Here is a 22,712-nt window from a genome sequence, read left to right on the forward strand (position 1 = left end):
CCCACACATGCAGACATGGAATTAACAGCGGACCAATACCTCTTGGTTTGAACCATATCGGTCCGCCAGCGTCTCTCATAGGATTGAAAATTTCAGTCAGCAATAGAAGCCTACCAGAAGAAGGCTTCGTGTCTGTAAAGCAATGGCAAACTGGCATTGAGACCACAAACGATCCCGATCTTGTCTGAGAGTTGGAATCTGAGACTTATACTGTTGCTGTAAGAAGCGCTAGCAGGGCTGTCGACCCTCAAGTTTACATCCATCATAAGGACTAAGAGAATAGCTTGTACGTTACATCAAGTACTACAAGGCTAACAGGGAAAATAATATCTACATAAGACCATGCCCTTATCGTTGGCTGAGAAGTGATCGCAAAGTTCCCTGCCTGTGCCCCAATGTCGCATTGTCCCGGGTTAACGGACAGTTGTCTTGAGTCAGGTAAGAAGATCGTGATCAAAAGAGATAATGGAGAAGAACTGCCGTCCGGGATGGAAACGAGAACCTCACAAACAAATCGCGTCGGCGGGTTCAACTCGCGTATCCATAATTGAGAAACTCCTCTCATTGAATGTCGAGTTGTATATCCACAGATCAGCCTTAAAGAGTCGGCCGCTAAACGCACGCTTCCAGCCTCCTCGAGATAAAGGTACAGTACTAGAGTACTTGGGAAGCTACCTCATAGAAGGTTACAATCTATGCCTAGATGCCGGCAGCGGAACCACCCCCGAGGTGAACTATTCGATCAAGGCAGCGAGATAGTCATTAATGACATCTGGCTAGCCGCTCGTTGGCTGATAATCTGATGGCTTCCCTTGGGAGCATTTAACAACTCCAAAAATCACCACCTTTTGACTAGTGTAAGGTATTTACCTGATCGATGAGTGCAATTGGCTTTCAGAGGGGAATATCATTCCTGTTTTGGGTCGTGGTTTCACGACTCGAGTCGACCTGGACCGTGCAGAGTCTTTACGTCAGAGCACTCATGGGTTCTGGGAGAGGTGCATTAGGTCAAACTCTGATATCCCGGCCGAGATGTCGATGTAGATGTAGCGCAACGCTCTGATGCAACGTCAACGATCTAATTTCCGTTTACGCAAGTAATCACTGCACGTCTTTATGCATCATGTCAAGGCTCATGACTCTTGTCTGAGCTTGGACAGTAACGTAAACAACGTGGCATCAACGTGCTGTGTGGTACTTGGTGACCTTCTGACAGGTCAATGCCAATGCCAGATAGTCCCAATTGAGTGGTAAGCGCGAGTCGAAAACGAGATCTCGTTACATTGCCATGAATGTACGCCCCTGTAATAGCTTGACGTTTCGCATGGGGATGTGATAGATCCTAAACTGGCTCCAATGTCAATGTGACAACGTTATTCACAACTAGGATCCAGGGTCGGCAGCTAGAGACGACGACGGTTGCGCCTTCCCTCATGGGAACATTCGAATCACGGGCATCACTGCTGCCTGTCTCGATTTCAGGAATAAGCCCAGGAACGCCATCACATGAAGACGACCCATTCCATCTCAACGCTTCGGCAAAATTACCTTCAACATGGGTCACTGTATTAACTTTTCATTCGTTAAATCGATCTGTGAGCTCCAGCCTTACCTACGTACATACGAATTACTTAGAACTGTACAACCTACCTAATGACAAACAGTGCCTCATTAGTCTGCTGGCCACCTTGAACCTTGCACATCTCCTGAACAGTACCTGGGCTCGTCCCGCAAACGGCCACCATGACTGGTGACTTATACAAAGCCGTCTGTACAAACATTTCATTAGATACATTTGCCCGCTTCTCCTTACCTCTGTGTGGTTGTGTTCCAACATTTCCGCCACTATAGAAGCTCTCCACAGAAGCTATCCGCGGAAGCATCGCAGAATATAGAATCTACAGACAAGCAAAGTACCTTAACGGAAGTTCCGTGGTTCAACGATGTACCGACATTTGATTAAAACTTTCCATAATGCGCACTTGGTTCAAACCAATAAGATTACAGGTATTGCCGGATATCAATCCAGCAATGGACTGGTCCGGGACACTGGTGCCGCTGTCAACCTTCAATGCTGTAAAGTCCCGGCCGATCGCCCCCAAGTTGGCATCCTGGGTCTTTCCAAGCAGGTGGCTGGTGGTTCTTGTCTTATAATGGCACAAAGATGTATTTTGATGACGCCGATTCCCCAGATGTATCTTGATCACTTTTCAAGGAACGACGTCTGCGAGGCCTCAACCTTGATTCAATCACAGCTGAAGTTGACTTTGACTACCTAAGTCATAAGTTCACATCCAGGCACTTAGGAAGACCGCCATGCTTGGCTTTCTTTCCGATGAACTAAAGGGTATCTTCAGCTCCTCTGCAATCAACACTCCGTCCTATGGCCGCCAAACAGATGACAATTCATTCGTTGAGCCGCTTAACCCAAGCCCACATGGGCGCAGAACGGGATGTCTGGGCGGGTATTAGGTTCACTTGTGAATATCCCCGAGATCTCGTCGTGGGTTTTCAGCCGCGACTTATTTCACAAGTTAAATGGACTTCTGTGAGCCCTGCCGCAACACCGATCTATCATCTCTTCACGCCGCGACCGTGCCAGGTCTTCCGCCGAGACCAGTGACCCGTCCGGCCGAAGGTTGAAGTGGGCTAGCTCCTTTCAAACTGCCATTGGGTCAATCGCCTAACTTCCATTCCACACAGAAGTCTCAATTGTCAGCGGCATCGTAATCATCTTCGTTCTGATTCCTGGACATGTGAGGTACCACACAACGCCGTTGCCTTTCATGTGGATTGAGCTAATAAAGCATGGCTAACGGGTCCTGACTAAAAAGGTGTTGGACTTGGCTCCCATGCAAGAATGCCTAAATGCTTTCGTTGACTGAAAAGGTTTAGCTTTAACATGTCTACCCTTCAGTTGCACTTCAGCAACGCCATTGAAAACACTGGTCGTGTGATACAAATACCGGTACTGGTTGCAGATAAAAGCCATAAATACAGCAAAAGAACAATGCGGTTCGGTCGTGCCAAGTGTTATGGAGGAAGGAATTCCTTGTTGAGCATCAACCCGCAGGCTGAGCTTTCGACCAAGGCTTTCCTGCAGTTGAGTGACGGAAGTCAATCTCACTTTCGAACTCCAGTTCACTTCTAGCTGAACTAGACACTCCCCCAAAAGCATTCTCCTGCAACACGCATCACAAATCCGGTTCTTAATTCTCACTTTCTCTCTCCTCCCTTTAACTTTATTTTTCTCTTGAAAAACTCTCTCGCTCTCGAAGTAAAGTAAATGCGAGGGATTACCATTTGATAGGTTGCCCTTGTTTAGAATTTCGCCTTTTAACCTTGCTCCCCACTCTATATCTTTCTCGCCTCTTTCTCTCCTTGATAATATCCTTCATCTTATCGCAATACAATAACACCATGGCTTCAGCACCTGAGGAAGTCTCTGGAGTCGTAGAAACGCAAGCTCTTGAGCTCCGGGAATTTTACAAACTCTACGAGACCGCTAAAGATCAATACCAAGCGTTTCAATCACGCATCGCCAGGAGCACAAGGATCCAGTCGTTTTACTGCCACTCGATGCACTCCAGATCAAGCTCGATAAACTTGAAAAGGCTATCAAACTCCAGCGCGAACATCGAAACAAACCAGACTGGGAACCAAATGCTATTCAATTCTGTTTTCTTCTTAACTTGCCGCTTGATGAGCTTACAACTACTTGGAACAACTATAAGCAGAGCAGTGTAGTTCTCCACCACCTAGACAATGTCGGCCCGCTCACATCTTATTGTAAGATCCATTAATTTCTGGTTCTGTTGCCCATTAATCTAACCTACTTGATAGTTCTTCAGAAGGCGCAATATGTTTCTGCAAAGAGGGACAGAGATGGTAAAAATGAGGACATAATTGACAGAGTTAAGTGGTTAGAAGCGGCACTCGACAAGCTTGATACGACCCGCATCAAGCGAAAGGACCCCGAGCTTGAAGTATGCAAGAAGAACGACGGTGGACATTGTATTGTCACCGGAGTTGCAAACCCTCAAGTCTGCCATATTATTCCATTCTCTTTTAACAACTCCGACAAGAACACTAAAAAGACATCTCTCTTTTCAAGCACCATTTTCTCAATGCTTGGCCTTCCAGGAAATAAGGAAACAGAAGATGCTATCACCTTATTACACCAAGGAAAGGGCTCTTTAGACAAGCAATGGAATATGATTTGTCTCAGCCCTTCCTTATATATATGGTGGGGACATGCTTACTGGGCGTTCAAATGGCTTGATGCGACGCCCCTTACCGATGACACCAAGACATGTAAAATCAGGCTTCAGTTCCACTGGATGCCGCGAAACATCAAGCGCGATCCTACTGCGTCTTTTTATCTAAAGGATCTCCCAGACCTCGAGGAACAAATCAAACATTGCTATGGCAGCGAGCCATACTTATGCAACGAGCAAAACTGCCAAGCATGTTATGGAACGAAAGGCATTGCTGCGCATAATGTCGAGAGCGGCCGTCCTATTAGAACTGGTGATATTTTTACCATCATTCGAAGCACCGTTGATGTACCGCTTTGCCGCACTATGTTTGATATACAGTGGGCTATCATCACCTCAGCTGCAATCTCAGGAGGAGCTCTAGTGCCAGACGAACTTGGAGACTTCAGTTTCCCACCAGGCGATTATCGTTTCTCCTATGAGGATATTCAGGACAATGTCGAAGCAGATGAGGACACTCAATCAAGGGTACAATCATGGGTTGACCAGAACTCACCAGAGCCGCAACAAGAACTTTAGGGAAGTTCGCAGGTACAAGCCATGGATACAAGATTCGACAGGATGTCCATTGGAACAGCATCCAGTGCTAGTGGTGTCACGGCAGTGGTTTAAATGTCGTTGATAATAGAAAGATTAACCGGATGCAAAGCTGTGGGAAAGCCATATATTGAAGGGGAAATGGCTTATGAGTTTAGTCGCGGGAGAGCTGCGTATGAGGACACTAATGATATATGAGATTTATTTGCTATAACCCCCTGGTTCATTGTGCAGGGTCGAGGTTTAGCGCTATAAGATCGGATTGAGTGCGGCATGGCGTTTATCCAAGTGAACATTATTATGCCGCTTGAACTCCTGTTCTGGTCTTGGCTAGATAGTATAATTCTCTTATTCGAATCTGATCACGAGGCCTATTCTATATTGAACCAATATGATTCTCGAATACACGAGATTGACGTGGAACCCGGTCTAGGACAGATGCGAAGATGTGGCAAGCACTTAGGTTGAGTGTACGAATATGGGCCAGTCCTAAGCTGCTTGAGTTGCCGTCATGTTCATGGAAAGACCAAACTTGCCCTTTTCTTCTGTCTCTTTTCAAAAAAGATACCGCCAATAATTATACTCACTTGGGAGAGATAATGGAGTCATGAGTGTTTCAATGCTATCCGCTCAAGGTTGATTGCTGAGAATGTTGTTGATAGACATGTAGAGCAGTGTGTAGGCACGACATAGTAAGCTCGATCATGGCTGGCGCTCGGAACCTCTGGTCCGCATATTTCTCAGGTATTTACGACAAATGAATCATATTCCCGAGGTGCATGAACCAGAAACGAGACAAACGATGCGGGCAACATCGCTCAGTAGTCCCCATTCTTGATTTATTTGATACTAAGAGGTTTGAGTGTGCTGCATGTCAAGCCCCTCACTCGAAAACGTCAACACATGCTTGGCTGTTTTTTGATAAACCAAATGAGGTTTACCGTATTTACAGAGATACAATCTCGTTTACTCGACTGACTATCGTTCGAGAGTCGACAGATCAGCTTTGCACTTTACTTCAAGACTATAGAATGACAAATTGGTCCCGGGTAGGTAAGTAAAACCAGCATATACTGATACCCGCCAATCATACCTGGCCAAGGGTTGCCAATGATCAAAGGGTTCATCATTCCCGGAACATTCCCCATCTCAGGCCATGAGGCGGTTTCTCGGAGCGCTCCGACCTGGCATAAGGCGAGACATGAGGCGAGACAAGACCGTGTGGCTTATCCAGATGCGGATCTAGGCGGCGACCTCACATAAGCATTCCGAGCTATGAACGCCGGTAACCCGGAGAACCTGGCATAGCCCGACGACCCGAGAGTTGGCGAAAACCAAAGTCGTTGCTCACGGGTAGAGATTTCGTTTGACGTCGGGACTTCAACGGCGATGCCGAGATGCCAACCGCTGGTATTGATTGAATGATCTAGAAGACCCCTGGTTCACTGTGCAGGGTAGAGGTTTAGCGCCATGAGATCGGATTGAGTGCGGCATGGCGTTTACACAATTGAACATTGTTATGCCGCTTTGACCGCAGAACGCCGCCATCATTGCCGCTGCTTTTGGAAGCTTGTCACGGCATTCTGCGGCATAATTGAGCTTTACTTTATATTTAAGATACTATGTGCTGCCATGCGCTTTCAGGACTCTGGCGGGTGATATAGGGACATAAATCGCTGGAGATGGAGAGCGAGTGATCGCCCGTCCGTCTGGTTTGCCATCTATCGTAGCTCTGTTCGAAAGACACTTCGATGATGGCACAACAAGAGATTGGGGTTTTGCTTCCGGGGCAGCCGATACTCAGCTCTGTAATATTAGCAATCAGATGCCCAATTCACTCGAATATTGACAAAGATAGTCCCAGAAACATCTCTCATTGTAGCATATCCTCGGAGTTACCTACCTACAGACAGTTTCGTTTGAATTTGAAGCCCATTCGGCGACTCGGGCATAGTTCGGTGACTGTTTGCGCCCGGACGAGTTCGGAAGAAACTGACATCATCTACCGTCATGCAAGAAAACGGTACACTCGGCCATGAAAATTTGTTTGCCATTTATATACGTCAGGATAAGTAAGAGGGGATCTGAGATACTCATCAATTACAGAAAACACCATTTACTCGCATATCGCAAACTTCACGAATTTATCACGACACTAGTACATCAACCTCACCTCACGTTTACGACATCTTCCAAGTACTGAAACTCAGCATCCTCTCAGTTGACCCACCCTGGGTTTAAACCACGCTGCAACCCACCTCGTTCGGTTTCTTATCATACCACCTTCGCCCTGAAAACAAAACACCGTAAACTATTGCGCCCTGACAGAAATCCCATCTCTACAAATTTGCCGCCTCTCCCACGACCGTCTTTCCCCTCAATTCCAGTCCAACCCAAATCGCAATCATGAAGATTCTTACAAAGGAAGAGGAGGAGGCGCACTACTCAGCTGTCGTCAAGGGCGGTCTCATCGGAGGTAGTCTTGGTCTCGCTGTTGGTGTTGGAGGTGTCATGTTTGCTTCAAGGCGATACCCTGCTTTCCGCGGCCTCACAATCCCCTTCAGAACGTTCCTCGTCACATCCGCCGGCACATTTGGCGCCATTATCAACGCCGATCGCTGGTCCATGGATTTTCAGAAGAAGCAGAATCCCATGAACTTTTACGAAGACCAGACCCAGCGCGCCCAGCAGATTGTTCGCGAGAATCAGACGACCTGGGAGCGCTTTATGGAGTATGGCAAGGAGAACCGCTACTCTATCGTATTTGTCTCATGGCTCGCATCCATGGGTGTCGCATTCGCGCTCGTGAGCCGTTCACCCATGAATACAGCCAACAAGGTCGTACAGGCCCGTGTGTATGCTCAGGGTCTGACCCTCGCTGTTCTCATCATCTCAGCTGTCTTTGAGATGAACGACGCCAAGAAGGGTGAGGGTCGCTGGCAGACCGTCATGGTCGTCGATCCCGAGGACCCCGAGCACAAGCGACTTATTGAGAAGAAGATCCACAAGGAGGAGTATGAGGGCCAAGACCTCTGGAAGGGTAAGTCGCACTTGAGATCTTGCAGAAAACATCATGTGACTAACTGGGCTGATAGATATGGTCGCTGCTGAGGAGCGACGCTTGGCCGCTAAGAAGCAGGCTGAGAACAAGGCTTAAAATAAACATGTTATCTTCTTATAACGACAAAAACAACTCAATGAAAACCATTCCTCGATACACATTACTTTAAAACTCATCATTAATACTACGCCGAGCACAAGTCGACAACCACAGGAGGAAATCGGAAATTGTATATACCAACAAACCGAAGTTTCATGAGTCGATGAGCTGGGATGGAAAGGAAGTGGCTATTATCGATTGGGATAGTCATTGAAACAAAACTGCCCTCTGTTTTGACTTTTCTATGCGCATAGAGCGGGTGGGATGGTTCCTTGGAGTTACAACCTCTTAAAATTGGCCCGGAACGTTCTTGGTTGGGGTTTGAATTGCATCCAATGTATCATATGTAGCCATGACAGCAAGAATTGAGCAAGCATCTTTATCTCAAGCGTATATACAAGGACATATGAAGATGACCCAGCATCTCATTCTTCTAGACTAAGTTAACAAAGATCTGCACCACCGACTCCCTGCTAGCCCTCTTTTGAAGGGTCCAGTTACCTTCCCAGAACAACAAATTGATTATCAAGCACACTAATATATCCAAAGGAGCTGCATTAGCTCATATCTCTAAACCTCGATAGTAAAATGACTGATTTGCGAATAATATGCATGCACAGCTAGCTCTAACAGCATAACATCGCCATACACCTCGCTTCCATCGAAACCTCCAATGACAATGAGGCGGCTATCATACAGCACTGTCCCGTGATAGCCACGGCCTGAAGGTGCTTTACCGTAGACCCGACGTCTATCCCATGTCATTGTAACCAGGTTCAAAAGCAGGACATCATTCGAGTATTCGCTTCCGTCGTGGCCTCCAATGACAAAAAGATAGGAGCCGACTATTGTGGCCGTATGTGATAAACGGCGGAAAGCAACGGGGATAGGGACTGCTCTCCATAACTGGGCGTCAACGTCGTAAACCCATACATCGTCGAAACATTCGCCGCCATCAGAGCCTCCAAAAATGATGAGTTTGCTGCCCACCATGTTGGCAGTGTGGTAGCCCCTTGCCTTGGGACGATAGTCTTTTGACCCAGGGCTTGACTTATCTGAACTTGACACTAATCGCCATGACATTTTGTTGACATCAGCAACATCTAACCGCCAGATATCATTCAGAGCTCGGACCCCATCGCCGCCGCCGAATACGTATATACCATTCTTGTATAGACAAGCAGTATGCGCTCTCCGCTTCGACGGCATCTTATCTCCTATAATACGGGGCTTTGTCCACCGGAAGTTTGTCGTATCCAAAACATAGACATCGTTATAATACTCTGGGCCGTCACCTCCGCCAAACACGATGAGTTTCTTGCCTACGGCAGTACATGTCATGGCTCTCAGAGGAACAGGTATATCACCAACGACATAAGGTATAGACCAGTGGAAAGAATCGGCATCCAGCACGTAGAGATCGTTGAAGCATGTTCTTGAGTCACAGCCGCCGAATACATAAACGTTCGAGCCAATGATTGTTGTTGTGTGTGCTCGTAATGAGGTGTGAGGAGCGCCCGACACAGGTGCCTTGGACCAGTACATGCCAGATGCTGGAGCCACGTCGACGTTTGGAGCGGTCCGGGGATCTGGAAGCGACGGGAACGCAGTGTACTCGTCTTGTGATATGCGAGATCTATGCGATGCATACCGAGCGGTCGCTTGTGCAGTCGTTCGGCTCGTTATGGCAGATGTCGACCGTGAAGCGGTTGGTCGCCGATTATGTCGATCTCCCTCACTTGAGGCATCGCCAGCGCTGGTTGAGATTGAATGCGGCGGTTTGTGGGCTGCTCTCGAGGTAGAAGCTCCTTGCGGGGCGGTCTGTGATGCGGATTGAGAGCGCTGCCGGATAGAAAGATCGGAAGGCTTTCGACGATTTGCTTGTATGCTTTTGCTGGCAAGATGACCTGGTGTATGGCTTCTGGGTAAGGGCATCTGATCGCTAGACTCGTCATCATCGTCGGAATCGTCGTCGACAAAGGTCGGCCGTGTGGCTGTGGGGGCCGGAGCAGGCGATCGTTGTTGTTTTTGTTGCTGTTGTTGAATGCTCTTTGCCTTGAGATGCGACTTATCGGGGGACCTCCTCGGATCCGCCATGACTGCGTAGGTTCTTCTTCATTGCCTACCTAGACAAGGCGTTGAGCTTGTGACTTGAACCGGTCGAGGTGGGGGGAAGGTGGAATGAGTGAGAGCAGTGAAGGGGGCAAAAAGGAACGAACAATATGCAATTAAAAACAGGCAGTTGAAGCCAAAGCCAATTGGCGATTTGCCAAGGGCGCAAAGAGAAGGGAGGGGCAGGCGAGCCGGTGATGGTGATAGTACGTAAATGATGTCGAAGGGTAGGGATCGTGCAACGTTGGAGCTGGGGTTGAGGCGAGTATCGTCTTGAGTCGAAGTACCTGAGTACCTCCTAGCTTTGTTGTCGTTGATTCTGGAACACTTTTAGCGAGGCCCGGCCCCTGTGACCAAGTGCGGAGATGAGGCTCTCAGGCGTCTAAGGTACCTGATACATTCGACCTCTCACTGACCTCATAGCACATAAGACCCAGAAATACGGAGTAGACCTTAGGGAATTTAGTGCAGTTTAGTTTACACCATCATATCGAGGTTTTTTTCCCTATGCACTTGAAAGTCGATCTCGGTTTTGACGACTGATCTTTTCATCAGTTGGCACTGAACGAGCACTGTCAAAAAACAATCACTCATTAATTTGTGTATAATAGTGCAAGAGGTAAGCTAATTTTCCTCACGTACTGTAACAGCGAGAAAAACATTTGCACTTCTTTCTCTCCTTCCGTTCTTGCCTTTCTCTCTTTTCCTCTCTCTCTTACACTCACTCACTCCCCTCATAAATCTTTTACTTATTCTTCATAGCGAATTTATGAACTCATAATTTTCTTTCAACACATGCATTGTCCCAGAGACTGACCATTATCAGCCGTTTTTGCCATGAGTGACCAACACGACGCTCAGATGGGTGGCGTCTCCCCAGGCAATGCGCATGCAGAACTTGCAGCTGATGCCAGCAATGTTACAACCTCGACAAAGGATGAAGAGCGGGCTTCGAAGAGACTTAAGGTTAACGATTCGATCCCGTTTCAGTCTGCTCCAGGAGAGGATTTGCACGATGCACCCGCTCCTAAGGAGAATGAACAATCCACAAATGGCGACAAGGAGAATGAGGTCCCGAGGCCAAAGCCGGACCCGAAGGCTGAGTACGTTGATGGACGCAGCAAAGGAGTTGCTCCTATCAAGAAAGAGTGAGAAGCCCACCGTAGACCCGTTCTAGAGACACACTGACAAATCAAAGGTATCTTGTAGACATGTCAACTCAGAAAGATGCGTCCAACGATGCTGTGAACGACGATGACGCAGCTGAGGCACGCGGTACTGCCGAAGGGAATGCTGAGAATGGCGATCGAAAGCCAGGCAAGGGCAAGAAAGAAAAGAAGAAGAAGGGCCAGAACACAGAGCGCGATTTTGGCAAATTTGACGATGCCTTTCGTCTTTGCAACAGTCGAGCCTTCTATCCCGAGTTTTCTCCCAGAGAATGCAAGTTTGGTGACCGATGCAGACTCTGCCATGATATTCGAAAGTATCTTGAGGAAGGACGCCGAGGTGATGTTGAGACTTTTGAAGGCAAATGCCCCGTGTTCGAGGCTCATGGCCACTGTCCTTCAGGCTGGAAGTGCCGCTTTGTTAAGAGCCACATGGAGGAAATCGAGCACGAGGACGGCCGAAAAGAGTTGGTGCTCATAAGCACTTCAGCAAATGGCGGCGAGAACGGTGAGCCTAAAGATGAAGGATCCGAGGAGCAGCGACCTGCTATTTTCAACGTCGTCAGCATGGATAAGAAGATTGACCTCAACCGCAAGCGGACTGACTTTACGCGATCTGACCAGTACATCACTTGGCTCAATAAGGAAGCCAAGCTGAGTGAGGAGTTTATGAATCGTCGCAAGAATCAGTCCACCGAGGGTATCGAAGATCTACGCGCCCGCTTCGTCGACCCCCCTTTTAAGCCTTCTGAGAAACGCCGACTCTATTTCGGCCAAGAGACCCCAACCCTGGCACCTCTCACCACCCAAGGAAACTTGCCCTTCCGTCGACTCTGCGTCGAGCTTGGAGCCCAGCTCACATACTCGGAGATGGCATTGAGTATGCCTCTCATCCAAGGAACAAAGGCTGACTGGACACTTCTAAAGGTTCATGAGTCAGAGCTTTCACCCCCCCAATTTAACCCAGGCTCTGTCCCCATCTTTGATGACTACGACCACTCCAAGGATATCAAGTTTGGTGCCCAGATCTCCGGAAACAACCACTGGGTTGTTACCAAGGCTGCTGACGTCCTAAATCGTTATTGCCCTCACCTTCGCCTCATCGATTTGAACTGTGGTTGTCCGATTGATATGGTCTTCAAGTCTGGCGGTGGATCGGCGCTTCTTGAAAACTCAGGCAAGTTGGAACGTATGGTTCGAGGCATGAACGCTGTGTCAGGAGAGGTCCCTATCACTGCCAAGATCCGCACTGGGATCCGAAACTCCCGTCCTACGGCCACTCAGCTTATTGGAAAACTGGCTTTTGGTGCACGAGAGCACCGAGAACGACTTGGTGCTCCTGGATGTGCGGCCCTGACTCTTCATGGACGCAGCCGTGAGCAGCGATACACCAAGAAGGCCGACTGGGGCTACATCAGCGAGTGCGCCGCGCTCATCAAGACTTACAACAAGCAGAAGGACACTCTGACTGACACCATCGCTGAGCCCGATGCCAGCAGCCTCCCTAATGCCAAGGATGGCCGCATGTACTTCCTCGGCAACGGTGACTGCTACTCGCACACCGAGTACTATGAGCACATTTGAAAAGGCTCGTGTCGATACCGTCATGATTGGCGTGCGGCCCTCATCAAGCCTTGGCTCTTTGAGGAGATTGAGAAGGGCCAGTACCTCGACAAGTCATCTAGCGAGCGTCTCCGCTACATCGAGAAGTTTGTGCGCTATGGCCTTGACGCCTGGGGTTCTGATGAGCTCGGCATTGGATTCACTCGCCGTTTCCTTCTCGAGTGGCTCAGTTTTACGCACCGCTACGTCCCTATTGGTTTGTTAGAGTATCTCCCACCTTGCCTCAATGACCGACCTCCTAAGTACGAGGGGAGAGATGAGATGGAAACGCTTATGGCGTCCAACAACTTCAGGGACTGGATCAAAATCAGGTATGTTTATACTTTTGTGGCGCAATACACAACGGGTTTGCTTTCTTGGGTCGGTATGCTAACTGGCCACTCACAGCGAGATGTTCCTTGGCCCCGTCCACCCAACGTTCAAGTTCCAGCCCAAGCACAAGTCCAACGCGTACGAGGCTGAGGGTTAAACAACGATTAAACAATAGAGCATTGAACAGGCGAGCGGCGCAGAGGGGGCCTTGTAAAGAATTGTTTGAGGCGAAAAAGGTCGATTTTTGGTACGCATATTTGCTATCTAGGCACCTAGGCGAAGATAACCACAGGGCATGGATGACTGATGTCTTTATGACGGGCCCAAGAAGGAGGTCCTATTTGCAGGGGAAAACGGGGATGTAAACCCGAAACTCGTGTCATAACGGAAAAGTCTGGTCTAGTATCGATCAGATAAATGTACAGAGAACAACTCCAAGTGTATTTCGACTCGGCGCAAACTGTTATGAGAACTGTTAATGTCAAAATTAGCAATGGTCTCCCAGTCGTCCAGAGGTTTAACACTCCCGGATACGGAACCCCGGCTTGTCTTCAATTTTGCTGCTATTGTTGTTTCGAAGTTCTACCTACGCGGTTCATGAATTTATGCCGAGTCCTCTAGGATTTGCATATGCTTGACCAAATCGACGCACGAGCATTGACACCGAACACAGTCTCATAATAAAGAAACGCCATTCAAGCTTCATTCAATGACTTAACAAGTGAAAATATACAGATGTATCTTTGTGGGAGTTATGCTTCCCCAGGTATCGCAAGACATGACGAAACCATTCGAACGCTAGGAACTAATATGTGTGTGAAACCCATCCAACAACTCCGTGATGACTTTTGTAATCCAATCACCAATGCACCCTTGCAATATCCGAGACAGAATCGTACAGCTGTCGTCTTTATATGTGATTATCGACGCTTCCAATGTGTCTGACAGCATTCTAGGAGTAGAAGTGGCTCCTCTGCATGCCGTCAGCAGAAGCGTACTCGTTCTTCCCATCCTCGGGGCGGGCAATTGAGCTGGTTAGGGAGTTTGTACGGCTGCTCTCGCTAGGCGCAGCCTTGATCTTCTTGGGCTCTTGTGCCGGGCGCTTGATGACCTCGAGGTAGGTAGATGGAAGATAGCCTTGGCGGCCGTCGCGGGATCGGCACTGCCACCACTCGCTGGGATTACCAGAGGGATCGTTTTTACTTAGGACGGCAACAAGGTCACCCTTTCTCGCCTCGAGCTCCATGCCTGTGTTAGGCTGAGGGAGGAAGTCGAAGGTGAGTCGGCAAAACTCAAGCTTAGCAGGGTCGACCGGCTGCTGTGATTCCATGGCCTGGGCCTGAAGACGCTTCTGCTCCTGCTCTTGTGAGGCAGCAAGCGTCCTTATCATCTTTGACATTAGATAAGGAATGCCAAAGGCGGCCAGGACAAAGAACAGTAAAGGCTTCTTGCTGGCCTTCGCAGGAAGTGGGTTACCATCTGGTCCAACGCTCCGACCTTCGAAGCGTGCAAATGCAGCTGGTGTGAGGGCAGTCGCATCGGCAGGCGGCGGTCGACCAGTAAGCTTGGCAATCAATGTGCGAATCCAGCGCATCAATGTGAAGATGCCCAGCACGGAGCCCAGAGTATCCCTCAGATTACCAAATTGTTCAGCGACAGAGACCATGGCTAAGAACTGTTAGTTGACTCTCCGGCCCGAACCATCTCACTAAAGAACTTACCAAAGAAGCTGGAGTGAGTAGCCATGTAGGTACTCTCAAGCATCTGGGCGAAGCCTCCAAAGGCCGTGACAATACCCTCGAGCATTTGGAAGGTAGCCTGAGTGCTGTTGTTGAAAGTGTTGGTCAAGCTGTTTTGGTCGCCAGGCATTCCCATGCCACCGCCGTACATACCGCCGCCCATGCCACCATACATGCCTCCTCCGTAGCCACCGTATCCTCCACCGTACATGCTACCGTAGCCACTCATGCCGCCCATACCACCCATGCCAAACCGCGAGTAGGGGCTGGAATAGGGTGACGAGTACGCGCCACCCATTGAGCTATACGGTGAGGAATTCATCCTGCTGTAATTGGCAGCGTTCTGATTGACCGTTGATGTGAGAGAAGAAGGTCGATTAGGAAGCGGAGGGGCAGAAGACGAATCGGTGATCGATGTTGTAGTTCCCGGACGCAACTGACGGCGAGATAGGCGATGTCGCTAGAGTATAGTGAGTAGGAAGGCGCTTTAACGCGGGGAGTCAGGAGAAGGTGACTGGCAGAAGACATGGAAAAGGAGATAGTAAGAGAGAAGAATTGATGAATGCGACTTACCAGCAGTCGCAGCCGCGCCAGGCTGCTCCCAGGGCTTGGGTGGAGAGGCCATGATATTATCTTGTTATCGCAAGGAGGAAGGGTTCAGAAGCCGGGTTCGGACAATGGACTACCGACAAACGGTATCACAGTGTCAGAATTCGAGTCGTCTAATTATTGAGCCTCCTAGTAAAGCAGACTTGTCTTGGTCGTTGGCCACTCCTCGTGACGTTTGGTGGTGGACCTCGGAAAGTGTACCGGACGCAAGATCGGAGACTGACTCCGTGATTATATGCAGCCCCCAGTTAGCGTAACCGCGGCGCGCGGGGACAACGGAGTTGCCTCGGGATACGGGAAAAAGAGCCGCCGAGACAGAGATATGATAAGATTGAGAGGGTCGCTATCTCTCGAGAATTAGAGACGCGCAAGAATTGCGATGGTGACAGGCGTGGGCGTGGAGGTGATGAGGAGGAGGATGAGGGAGACGAGATTGTCGCAGAGGAAAAGCCGAGAAAGATGGAGTTGATTAGAGATAAAAATTAGTGGGGCCTCACTTAACCTAGGCTAGACTTGAGAGCAGGCGCATTCAAGTTTAAAAGGGAAGAAAAATCCGGGGGCGAATGGGACCGAACCAGAAGCCAGACCTCGGCTGACTAGGCCCCGCCGACTCTCATCGTTCTTGCCTTTTTGAGGCAATACGACTCGTGAAGAGGGGTGTTTGCCTTTTGAGATTTTGATGATGTTTGATGGTCTGATACTTGGTACCTATACTTGGGCATTTCGTTGATGAGTTTACGAGTATGGCATTCCTTCAGATACAATAGCTCGTGAATGCTAGTTGAGTCATCAATTGATGCTCCTTTCATCGCCTATGTCACTATAATCAAACCGTTTTCCGTTGGCCGTTGTAGCCGGGCCATAGGTAAGTTTCCATGTGACGCTGATGCTTTCCGGTTTCGCCACAGACAATCGGCTTTACAGGCGACTTGCTTCCAAGGACTACCTTAGTAATTTAACCTTACGTCAATCTCAGCCGCCATCCTGCCAGCTTACCCTATGGCATATAATAAGAACAGAATGAATGAACAAACTACCAAATCAAGCCATGATGAGTGTATCAAGATATACATAGTACACATATACCTTTACTGTCTGTCTTAATCGCTTGTAATAATTTTCGGTGTTCTAGTGCTTCTAGCCTTGAAGAGCGAGTTGCTCCTATTGTGAATGCCTTGATCCTACCATAGGTACATTATATATCGTCAATTCGGGCTACTTCATGGAAGATTGTATGACGAGAGGATTATATATGTATATGTACATCTATAAAAAAAAACCAGAAAATCCAGGAAAGCCTGTTCTAGATTTCAAACCGAGTTCTGAAACATAATGAAAACAATTACCCAAACCAGCTTGTTGAACTACCTAAAGAAGAGCTATCGAGGGCCAATCATGATTCAATAGAAACTCAACTATAACAACAACACAACACACACCATGGTTGAAAAGCGACCACCAAGTCCTGGCTTCATCTCTAATCCATTCATCAAAAGAAGAAATCTCGAATGGACTCTCGACTCACCATCGCCCTCACAGCCACCAACAACTGCTGACATAGAATCTGGATCAGCCACTGTAGAGGACCATCTCTCGCATTTCAAAGCGCACCTCTCTAGCCATATATTAAGCCAATCGCCACTATCAATATCATCGTATAGCTCACTATACACCGAAAACTTTGGAAGCTCTGCAGGTGCTCATTTCGTCATTCATCAACATGACCACCCAATTGCTGGCACGCACTATGACCTCCGTCTTCAGATCAATGAGACCAGCAGCGCCAGCTGGGCGATCATGTACGGACTCCCGGGCGACCCTCAGAGCATACGGTTGAATCGAAACGCGACAGAGACGCGAATTCATTGTCTATGGGTACGGAGTTTTTCTCTTTACAGGAGAAAAGAATTAATATTTAAACAGAATCACCTCATAGAGACTGCCTCAACCTCGACTGGCTCACTTCTCATTTGGGATACGGGAACATATAGCATCCTTCCCCGTCAAAGCAAGCATGGCCCAGCGACTGATCCGTCCTCTCCAACGTCCTCACCAGGTCCATCTTTCGCGCCAACACAGCAAGCTCTTCTGCACGCCGCTTTTCAGAACCGCAAGATCCGCATTCGACTGCACGGATCGCGCTTACCTGATCCATATGTCCTGAACCTTCGTTTAACCAGGTCAGAAGATGTGGCCGGCAGAGTAAGGAGCGGAAGAACACCTCGGAAACGACGACGTCGTCATGCCCAGACGGAGACGCAACCTGAGACGAGTGGTGATGATAGTGAGAGTGATGAAAGTGAGGATGTCCCTTCAAACACTGATGCGGGAACCAGCGCAGACAATCTTTCCGCCATGGAACGTGAGATACGTGAGCTTGAAGATGAAGAGGTCCGAAGAACAAATGCATATCCAGGGGCTTCCAACACCATCGGTAGTGTACATCAACGACGATGGTATCTTTCACTTGATCGCCCGGCTTGTGGGTTTGTGGAGCAAAGAACCAAGAACCGTTCAGTTTGGGAACTGGAAGACGGTACGGAGACTAAAAACAAACAGAGCAACAATGGACGCTTGTCATACCCATTCCACGTCCGAGGGCCAGATCATGAGCGTAGTGTATTAACAGGACGGCTAGGAGCTGATATTCTCCAAGACGAGGGCGTGGATAAATTTATTCAACGTCAAGGTTGGAAGCCAGTGCTGAAATGATACTCCCCCGGGAAAAAAAAAAGACATGCGCAGTGTCTGAACAGACTATCAAAATTTATTGTGTAGACTACATAATACCTAGGCTTGTGCCACGTTCCCATTTTCCCATCCGAGTGCATGGCTGTATAGCACGTCTACCTTGATACCTGGCGGAGATCATATCCCGTAGACTGGCCAGGACGACCACCTCGCCATAATCCCATGTAAATCAATCCGTCTCAACCAGACTCATCAAACGCCATCCCATGCTTGCTAAATCGCGGATTCACATGTCTGTGAAGACCGAATCACACCCACTGCAGAAACAAAAAAAAAACATACTTTGAAATAGCAGTATTATACCCCCTTTCAGCACGTTTTGAAGCCTAACTTTTGGGCTCCACCAGAGTCGGAGCAATTCGCCTCTTCTTGGGCTCCTTGCCGTCTTCCTTTTCGCCTTCACTGGCGTCGCGCTTAGTGCCCGCAACACTGCCTGTGGTACTTCGAGGAGTCTCAGGAGGTGTTGTGAGCGGAACACCAGTCACCTTGCCAGAATTTGCTGCTGCAATGCCTGGAACATTGCCAGAAATCAGAGGTGGATTGGTAACTACACCGGCTGCGGGCACAGTGCTGGCCTGTGTAGTGATAGTCGCAATTGAAGACGTCGAATTCGATCTCGCAGGAGATGAGGGACGTTGAGAAATAAGTGAAGCTGACTGGGGGGGCGAAGGGGCAGTAAAAGAGCTCGCCGAGTTGCGATGGTGGTGATGCGAGCCGTTAGGAAAGGGTGAAGGCGGAGCAAACGCGGTCGTTGGGGTAGGCATGGGAGTGGTTTGATTAGACGAGGTCCCTGTTTGCGACTTGGGCGGACCGACTTCACCCTTGTAGACTTCACCCAGTTCTCCAGCTGCAAAGGATAGTGTTGAGCAGAATCCATCAGAAGACGAGATCATTAAAGTCAGACCATCGCTTGACCTAGTAGTTTTGTTAGTCAATCTACACGGTTGATAGGTGATAGGAACTCCAGCATACCATGCAAGGTCAGTAAAGGTAGCGCAATGAAGATTGCTGACAACACAGATAGGGGTCTTTTGCTGAGTATCGTAAAGTAGGACCGAGTCTTGTGTAGCCACTGCGTAGACCATGCGATAAGGCAGGGAAAAGGCAGGCTTTGGGCCTGGTGTAGCCGAAGCCGTATCTGAACCCGATGTCTTTGCGTCTGATGTGGTTGAGGGTGGAGGAGGTGGATCCATGACAGAAGGAGCTGGGGATGGCTTCGAAAGAGGTTCTGGAAGGGATGGAATAGGCTCCTCTGAAGATGATGTGTCAATGGTTATATTGCGCGTGACAGGAGGAGACTGTCGCAGTGTGTAGAATATCGGAGAACATTTTACCACGACCGAGGGCTTCTTGTGGCCCGGCAAATGGGCAATTGGGGGTTTGTTAATACCACCACGCGTGTAAATATAGACCGTGTTAATCACTTCATAAGTAGGCTTCGCGTCTCGTTCAGCCTGGTGTTGGTTTTGGTACTGTCCCGATGGAGTTAATAGCAAGCTGCCATCTGGTGTAAATGTGAGTCGTCGGAAAAAGGACGTGAGCGTCTCATTGGCATAGAGGTTCGCATTCTTCATTCCCAACCCGCTGCTCAACGTTGACGATGGTTTCGGAGAGGGGTCCATAGGCATGACGGCCGGCAAAGGCATAGATGGCGCTGGCGATACAGATCGCCGAGAAGAGAACGAAGATCGACGGCTATGGCTAACGACGCTGGGAGGGTTCATGGGAAGCGCGAAAGAAGTAGGCGTGCCGGGTGCAGAAGGCACAGGTGATCCGATAGAAGGCGCAGAATCGAGGACAGCAAGCGAAGAGCGATGGCCAAAGTCGGGAGGAGCAGGACTGCTCGAGGAGATTCGCCGAGGAGGAAGATCGGCCTTGATATGGCTGGCAAGTCGAGGAGTCTTGTCGTCTTGGCTGAGGGTGTATTGCCCATCCTTGGTTTTTAGAGAGTAAATATGAACTGATCGATCGGAGGACTGCGTCGCGATGTACTCGTTGAGGGGATCCCATGTGACGCCCTGTACATAATGGCTGTGCTCGGCGATCTGGCGCACGAGTGTTCCTGTTTCCTATGTTAGAAGCTGACGGTTATCGGGTCGTTGACAGTCGTCTGCTGACCTGTCTGAGCGTTGTAGATTCGTGCTATATTATCCATGCTGCCGATGATGAAGTACACTCCGTCAGGAGACCAGGCTAAGTCATAGATCTCCGCGCCAGTAGATCGACACATATGCTTTGCCCTCCATGACTCTTTATCTTCCGGGGCATCGGATCCGAATGCTGTTTGGGGTGTTTCGCTTGGTACCCAGAGGATCACATTGCCATCGTCGCCCGCAGAGGCTAGAAGCTCGCCTGAAAATGAAGCTGTGAGCAGAGTAAATTCTGAAAGCGGATGGGAGAGCCTTACCCTTGGGCGCCCAACGAACAACATTAACGGCCTGGTTGTGCTTTGAAAGGGTTGAAAGGTACTCGACCTTACGGTCCTCCCCATCAACCTGAACCCTCCATATTCTGATATGATTATCACCACCAGCCGTGGCTAAACGTCCCTTTCCAGACGGCTCGAAGTGGGCGGAGTAAACGGGGGCATTCTGGTCATGCCAATTGATGATTAGAGGGGCAGCTTTCATCGTGTTGATATGTTTAGGTGATCAAACGAGGGTAGAAGCTGCATAGGTGAGGTAGGGAGACGCCCCTTTGAGGCTGTGGGAGAAGAGACTGAAGAGCTCTGTGGCTCCCACGCTCGAATACGAACGAGATCAAAGGTCGAAGATGATAAGATGACGCGAACCTAGAGTGGATATGCAAAGAAGAAAAGAAGGCGAAAGTGGACTCTGGATAATTGTTCGAGGTTATCGGCAGTGATGGGAATTGGCACGGTAGTGCCAAAAGTAGAGTAACAACGGGCGAGTTTGATGGTGGAGAGTAGAGCTCCAGGCTGGAGCTGGTGTGGACCTTTGAAAGCCTTTGATTAGACGCCAAGGCAAGCTGTACGGTAGATAACTAGGAGCTACGGAGAACAACAAAGATCGGGAGTCGAAGTTTAGCGTTGCTGATTGATTGGATCTGAGAAATAAAAAGGGAAGAAGGGGGAAACGAAAAAAAGAGAAAAGGAAACGAAGGGGAAGTGAATGGTTGGAAAAGAGGAGCCAAACGGCACGATTGAGGTTTATTCCGGCGATACCTGCAAGAAACAGGCCTCGCATCACTTTATTGTCACTGTCACTGCCAATGCCACCGCGACTGTCGCTTTCTTACACTCACGACCATGAGGAACAAGGCACGAGGCACAGGGCGTTTTGGCGTACCTTTAGGCGTGTCACCAACCTCAGTCGACTAACTAAAATATGCAAGGCGCTGTAGGTGGACGCATTGGATAGTTTTACCCAGTAGAGGTTAAGTTGCGGCGGACGCGCGGGCGATCACACACATGGGGGATGGATCAAATGGATCATATGGATCCAATGAGGAACAACATCCAATTCATGGATGGATGCATGTCACGAGGGGACAACGCACCTCAGTCAGGGCAAGATCTTGTTTTAAGCTGTGCTGTAGCAGTGGGTTATCAGTGGTGGAGGTCCAAGACAGTTGCGCCGAAGCCAAGCGCTAGACCAAGGAATCAGTCGACTCTACCGAGTATCATGGTGCCTATTACCGAGTATTCTTTAGGCCTGTCGCCAGCGTAGTTAAAGTGGTTGTCAGAGCGGCTGCATCGTGTACCAGGGACTCTACTGGGGTTCTATGGACGGTCTATCAGGTGTTTGATGACAACTGAGACGGACGAAGTAACACCAAACGAAATGGGGGCCAAAGCTCATCAGCCCTTAGAGGGGATGAGTTCAGAACACCCAAAACAACCGGTCATCAAAAGGACCAGAAACAAAAGTTAAATGCCTCCTTGGGTCTGTTACTTGGCATGTATCAATGTTCACGTCGACATTGGATAGATATAATGTATGTGGAAACATCCGGAAACCACCCGCCACTGTTGGCAGCACAGAGGCTCATGTAAAACAAAGGCTCAATCCCGGTTGGTTTCCTTTTACCTACTTGTTGAATTAGTATATGGCTTTATATCCCATTTGGCACTGCTGCCTCTCTTGGAAAGGCATACATATTCTTAAATATGTACCCATGTAATGTAAACAAACGACTTGTTAGGAGCTGATTAGTGAGTTATCACAATGACCCAACTCAAGGTGCTAGCAAGTGGGGAAAAGTCTCGCGGGGAACAAGACATCCAGGTTCAAATAGCCAATCACATTGCTCGTCTTGATCATCTGCATCGCTACCAATGGCCTGAATCTCAATCACTATGGAGACCAGATGGGCTCTTTTCAGCTCTGAGGATTCCGGCCACAGAAAGATGGCATGGATATCCGTTCTATTAGACATATAACACTTTGTGTTCCAGATTATTATT

General features: G+C 48.9%; 8 protein-coding genes across 10 annotated transcripts; 4 read left to right on the top strand and 4 right to left on the bottom strand.

Annotated features, from left to right (window-relative positions):
• Window positions 1-1,550: 1,550 nt before the first annotated feature.
• FOXG_17989 (uncharacterized protein) lies at window positions 1,551-1,745 on the bottom strand (the record flags this gene model as incomplete). Its single annotated transcript, XM_018398020.1, has 2 exons — window positions 1,551-1,563; window positions 1,651-1,745. 2 exons carry the CDS (start codon window positions 1,743-1,745, stop codon window positions 1,551-1,553), a joined length of 108 nt encoding a protein of 35 aa, XP_018233444.1.
• Window positions 1,746-2,725: 980 nt separating this feature from the next.
• FOXG_00981 (uncharacterized protein) lies at window positions 2,726-5,201 on the top strand. Its single transcript, XM_018377683.1, has 3 exons — window positions 2,726-2,761; window positions 2,835-3,789; window positions 3,852-5,201. Exons 2-3 carry the CDS (start codon window positions 3,766-3,768, stop codon window positions 4,794-4,796), a joined length of 969 nt encoding a protein of 322 aa, XP_018233445.1. The 5' UTR covers window positions 2,726-2,761; window positions 2,835-3,765; the 3' UTR covers window positions 4,797-5,201.
• A 2,019-nt stretch (window positions 5,202-7,220) lies between these two features.
• FOXG_00982 (uncharacterized protein) lies at window positions 7,221-7,971 on the top strand (the record flags this gene model as incomplete). Its single annotated transcript, XM_018377684.1, has 2 exons — window positions 7,221-7,854; window positions 7,910-7,971. 2 exons carry the CDS (start codon window positions 7,221-7,223, stop codon window positions 7,969-7,971), a joined length of 696 nt encoding a protein of 231 aa, XP_018233446.1.
• Window positions 7,972-8,544: 573 nt separating this feature from the next.
• On the bottom strand, window positions 8,545-10,071 carry FOXG_00983 (uncharacterized protein; the record flags this gene model as incomplete). The annotated part of the gene is made up of 1 exon (XM_018377685.1): window positions 8,545-10,071. The coding sequence occupies one exon, from the start codon at window positions 10,069-10,071 to the stop codon at window positions 8,545-8,547; it is 1,527 nt and encodes a 508-aa protein (XP_018233447.1).
• An 852-nt stretch (window positions 10,072-10,923) lies between these two features.
• Window positions 10,924-13,344, top strand: FOXG_00984 (uncharacterized protein; the record flags this gene model as incomplete). The annotated part of the gene is made up of 4 exons (XM_018377686.1): window positions 10,924-11,234; window positions 11,285-12,795; window positions 12,841-13,186; window positions 13,263-13,344. The coding sequence occupies 4 exons, from the start codon at window positions 10,924-10,926 to the stop codon at window positions 13,342-13,344; spliced, it is 2,250 nt and encodes a 749-aa protein (XP_018233448.1).
• A 34-nt stretch (window positions 13,345-13,378) lies between these two features.
• Window positions 13,379-16,076, bottom strand: FOXG_00985 (uncharacterized protein). Of its 2 annotated transcripts, XM_018377688.1 has the most exons (3): window positions 15,500-16,076; window positions 14,909-15,386; window positions 13,379-14,855 (listed from the first exon to the last, which is right to left on the bottom strand). In XM_018377688.1, exons 2-3 carry the CDS (start codon window positions 15,246-15,248, stop codon window positions 14,140-14,142), a joined length of 1,056 nt encoding a protein of 351 aa, XP_018233450.1. In that variant the 5' UTR covers window positions 15,249-15,386; window positions 15,500-16,076; the 3' UTR covers window positions 13,379-14,139. The 2 variants fall into 2 exon arrangements, with proteins under 2 accessions (XP_018233450.1, XP_018233449.1); XM_018377687.1 differs by having other exon boundaries at window positions 14,909-16,076.
• An 868-nt stretch (window positions 16,077-16,944) lies between these two features.
• On the top strand, window positions 16,945-18,778 carry FOXG_00986 (uncharacterized protein). The gene is made up of 2 exons (XM_018377689.1): window positions 16,945-17,410; window positions 17,459-18,778. The coding sequence occupies exons 1-2, from the start codon at window positions 16,976-16,978 to the stop codon at window positions 18,245-18,247; spliced, it is 1,224 nt and encodes a 407-aa protein (XP_018233451.1). The 5' UTR covers window positions 16,945-16,975; the 3' UTR covers window positions 18,248-18,778.
• FOXG_00987 (chromatin assembly factor 1 subunit B) lies at window positions 17,454-21,542 on the bottom strand. Of its 2 annotated transcripts, XM_018377690.1 has the most exons (4): window positions 20,694-21,542; window positions 20,405-20,638; window positions 19,259-20,348; window positions 17,454-19,201 (listed from the first exon to the last, which is right to left on the bottom strand). In XM_018377690.1, exons 1-4 carry the CDS (start codon window positions 20,914-20,916, stop codon window positions 18,613-18,615), a joined length of 2,136 nt encoding a protein of 711 aa, XP_018233452.1. In that variant the 5' UTR covers window positions 20,917-21,542; the 3' UTR covers window positions 17,454-18,612. The 2 variants fall into 2 exon arrangements, with proteins under 2 accessions (XP_018233452.1, XP_018233453.1); XM_018377691.1 differs by lacking the exons at window positions 20,405-20,638; window positions 20,694-21,542 and having other exon boundaries at window positions 19,259-20,395.
• Window positions 21,543-22,712: the final 1,170 nt, after the last annotated feature.

This window comes from Fusarium oxysporum, chromosome 1, assembly GCF_000149955.1.
Source record: "Fusarium oxysporum f. sp. lycopersici 4287 chromosome 1, whole genome shotgun sequence".
Classification (NCBI taxonomy): Eukaryota; Fungi; Ascomycota; class Sordariomycetes; order Hypocreales; family Nectriaceae; genus Fusarium; species Fusarium oxysporum.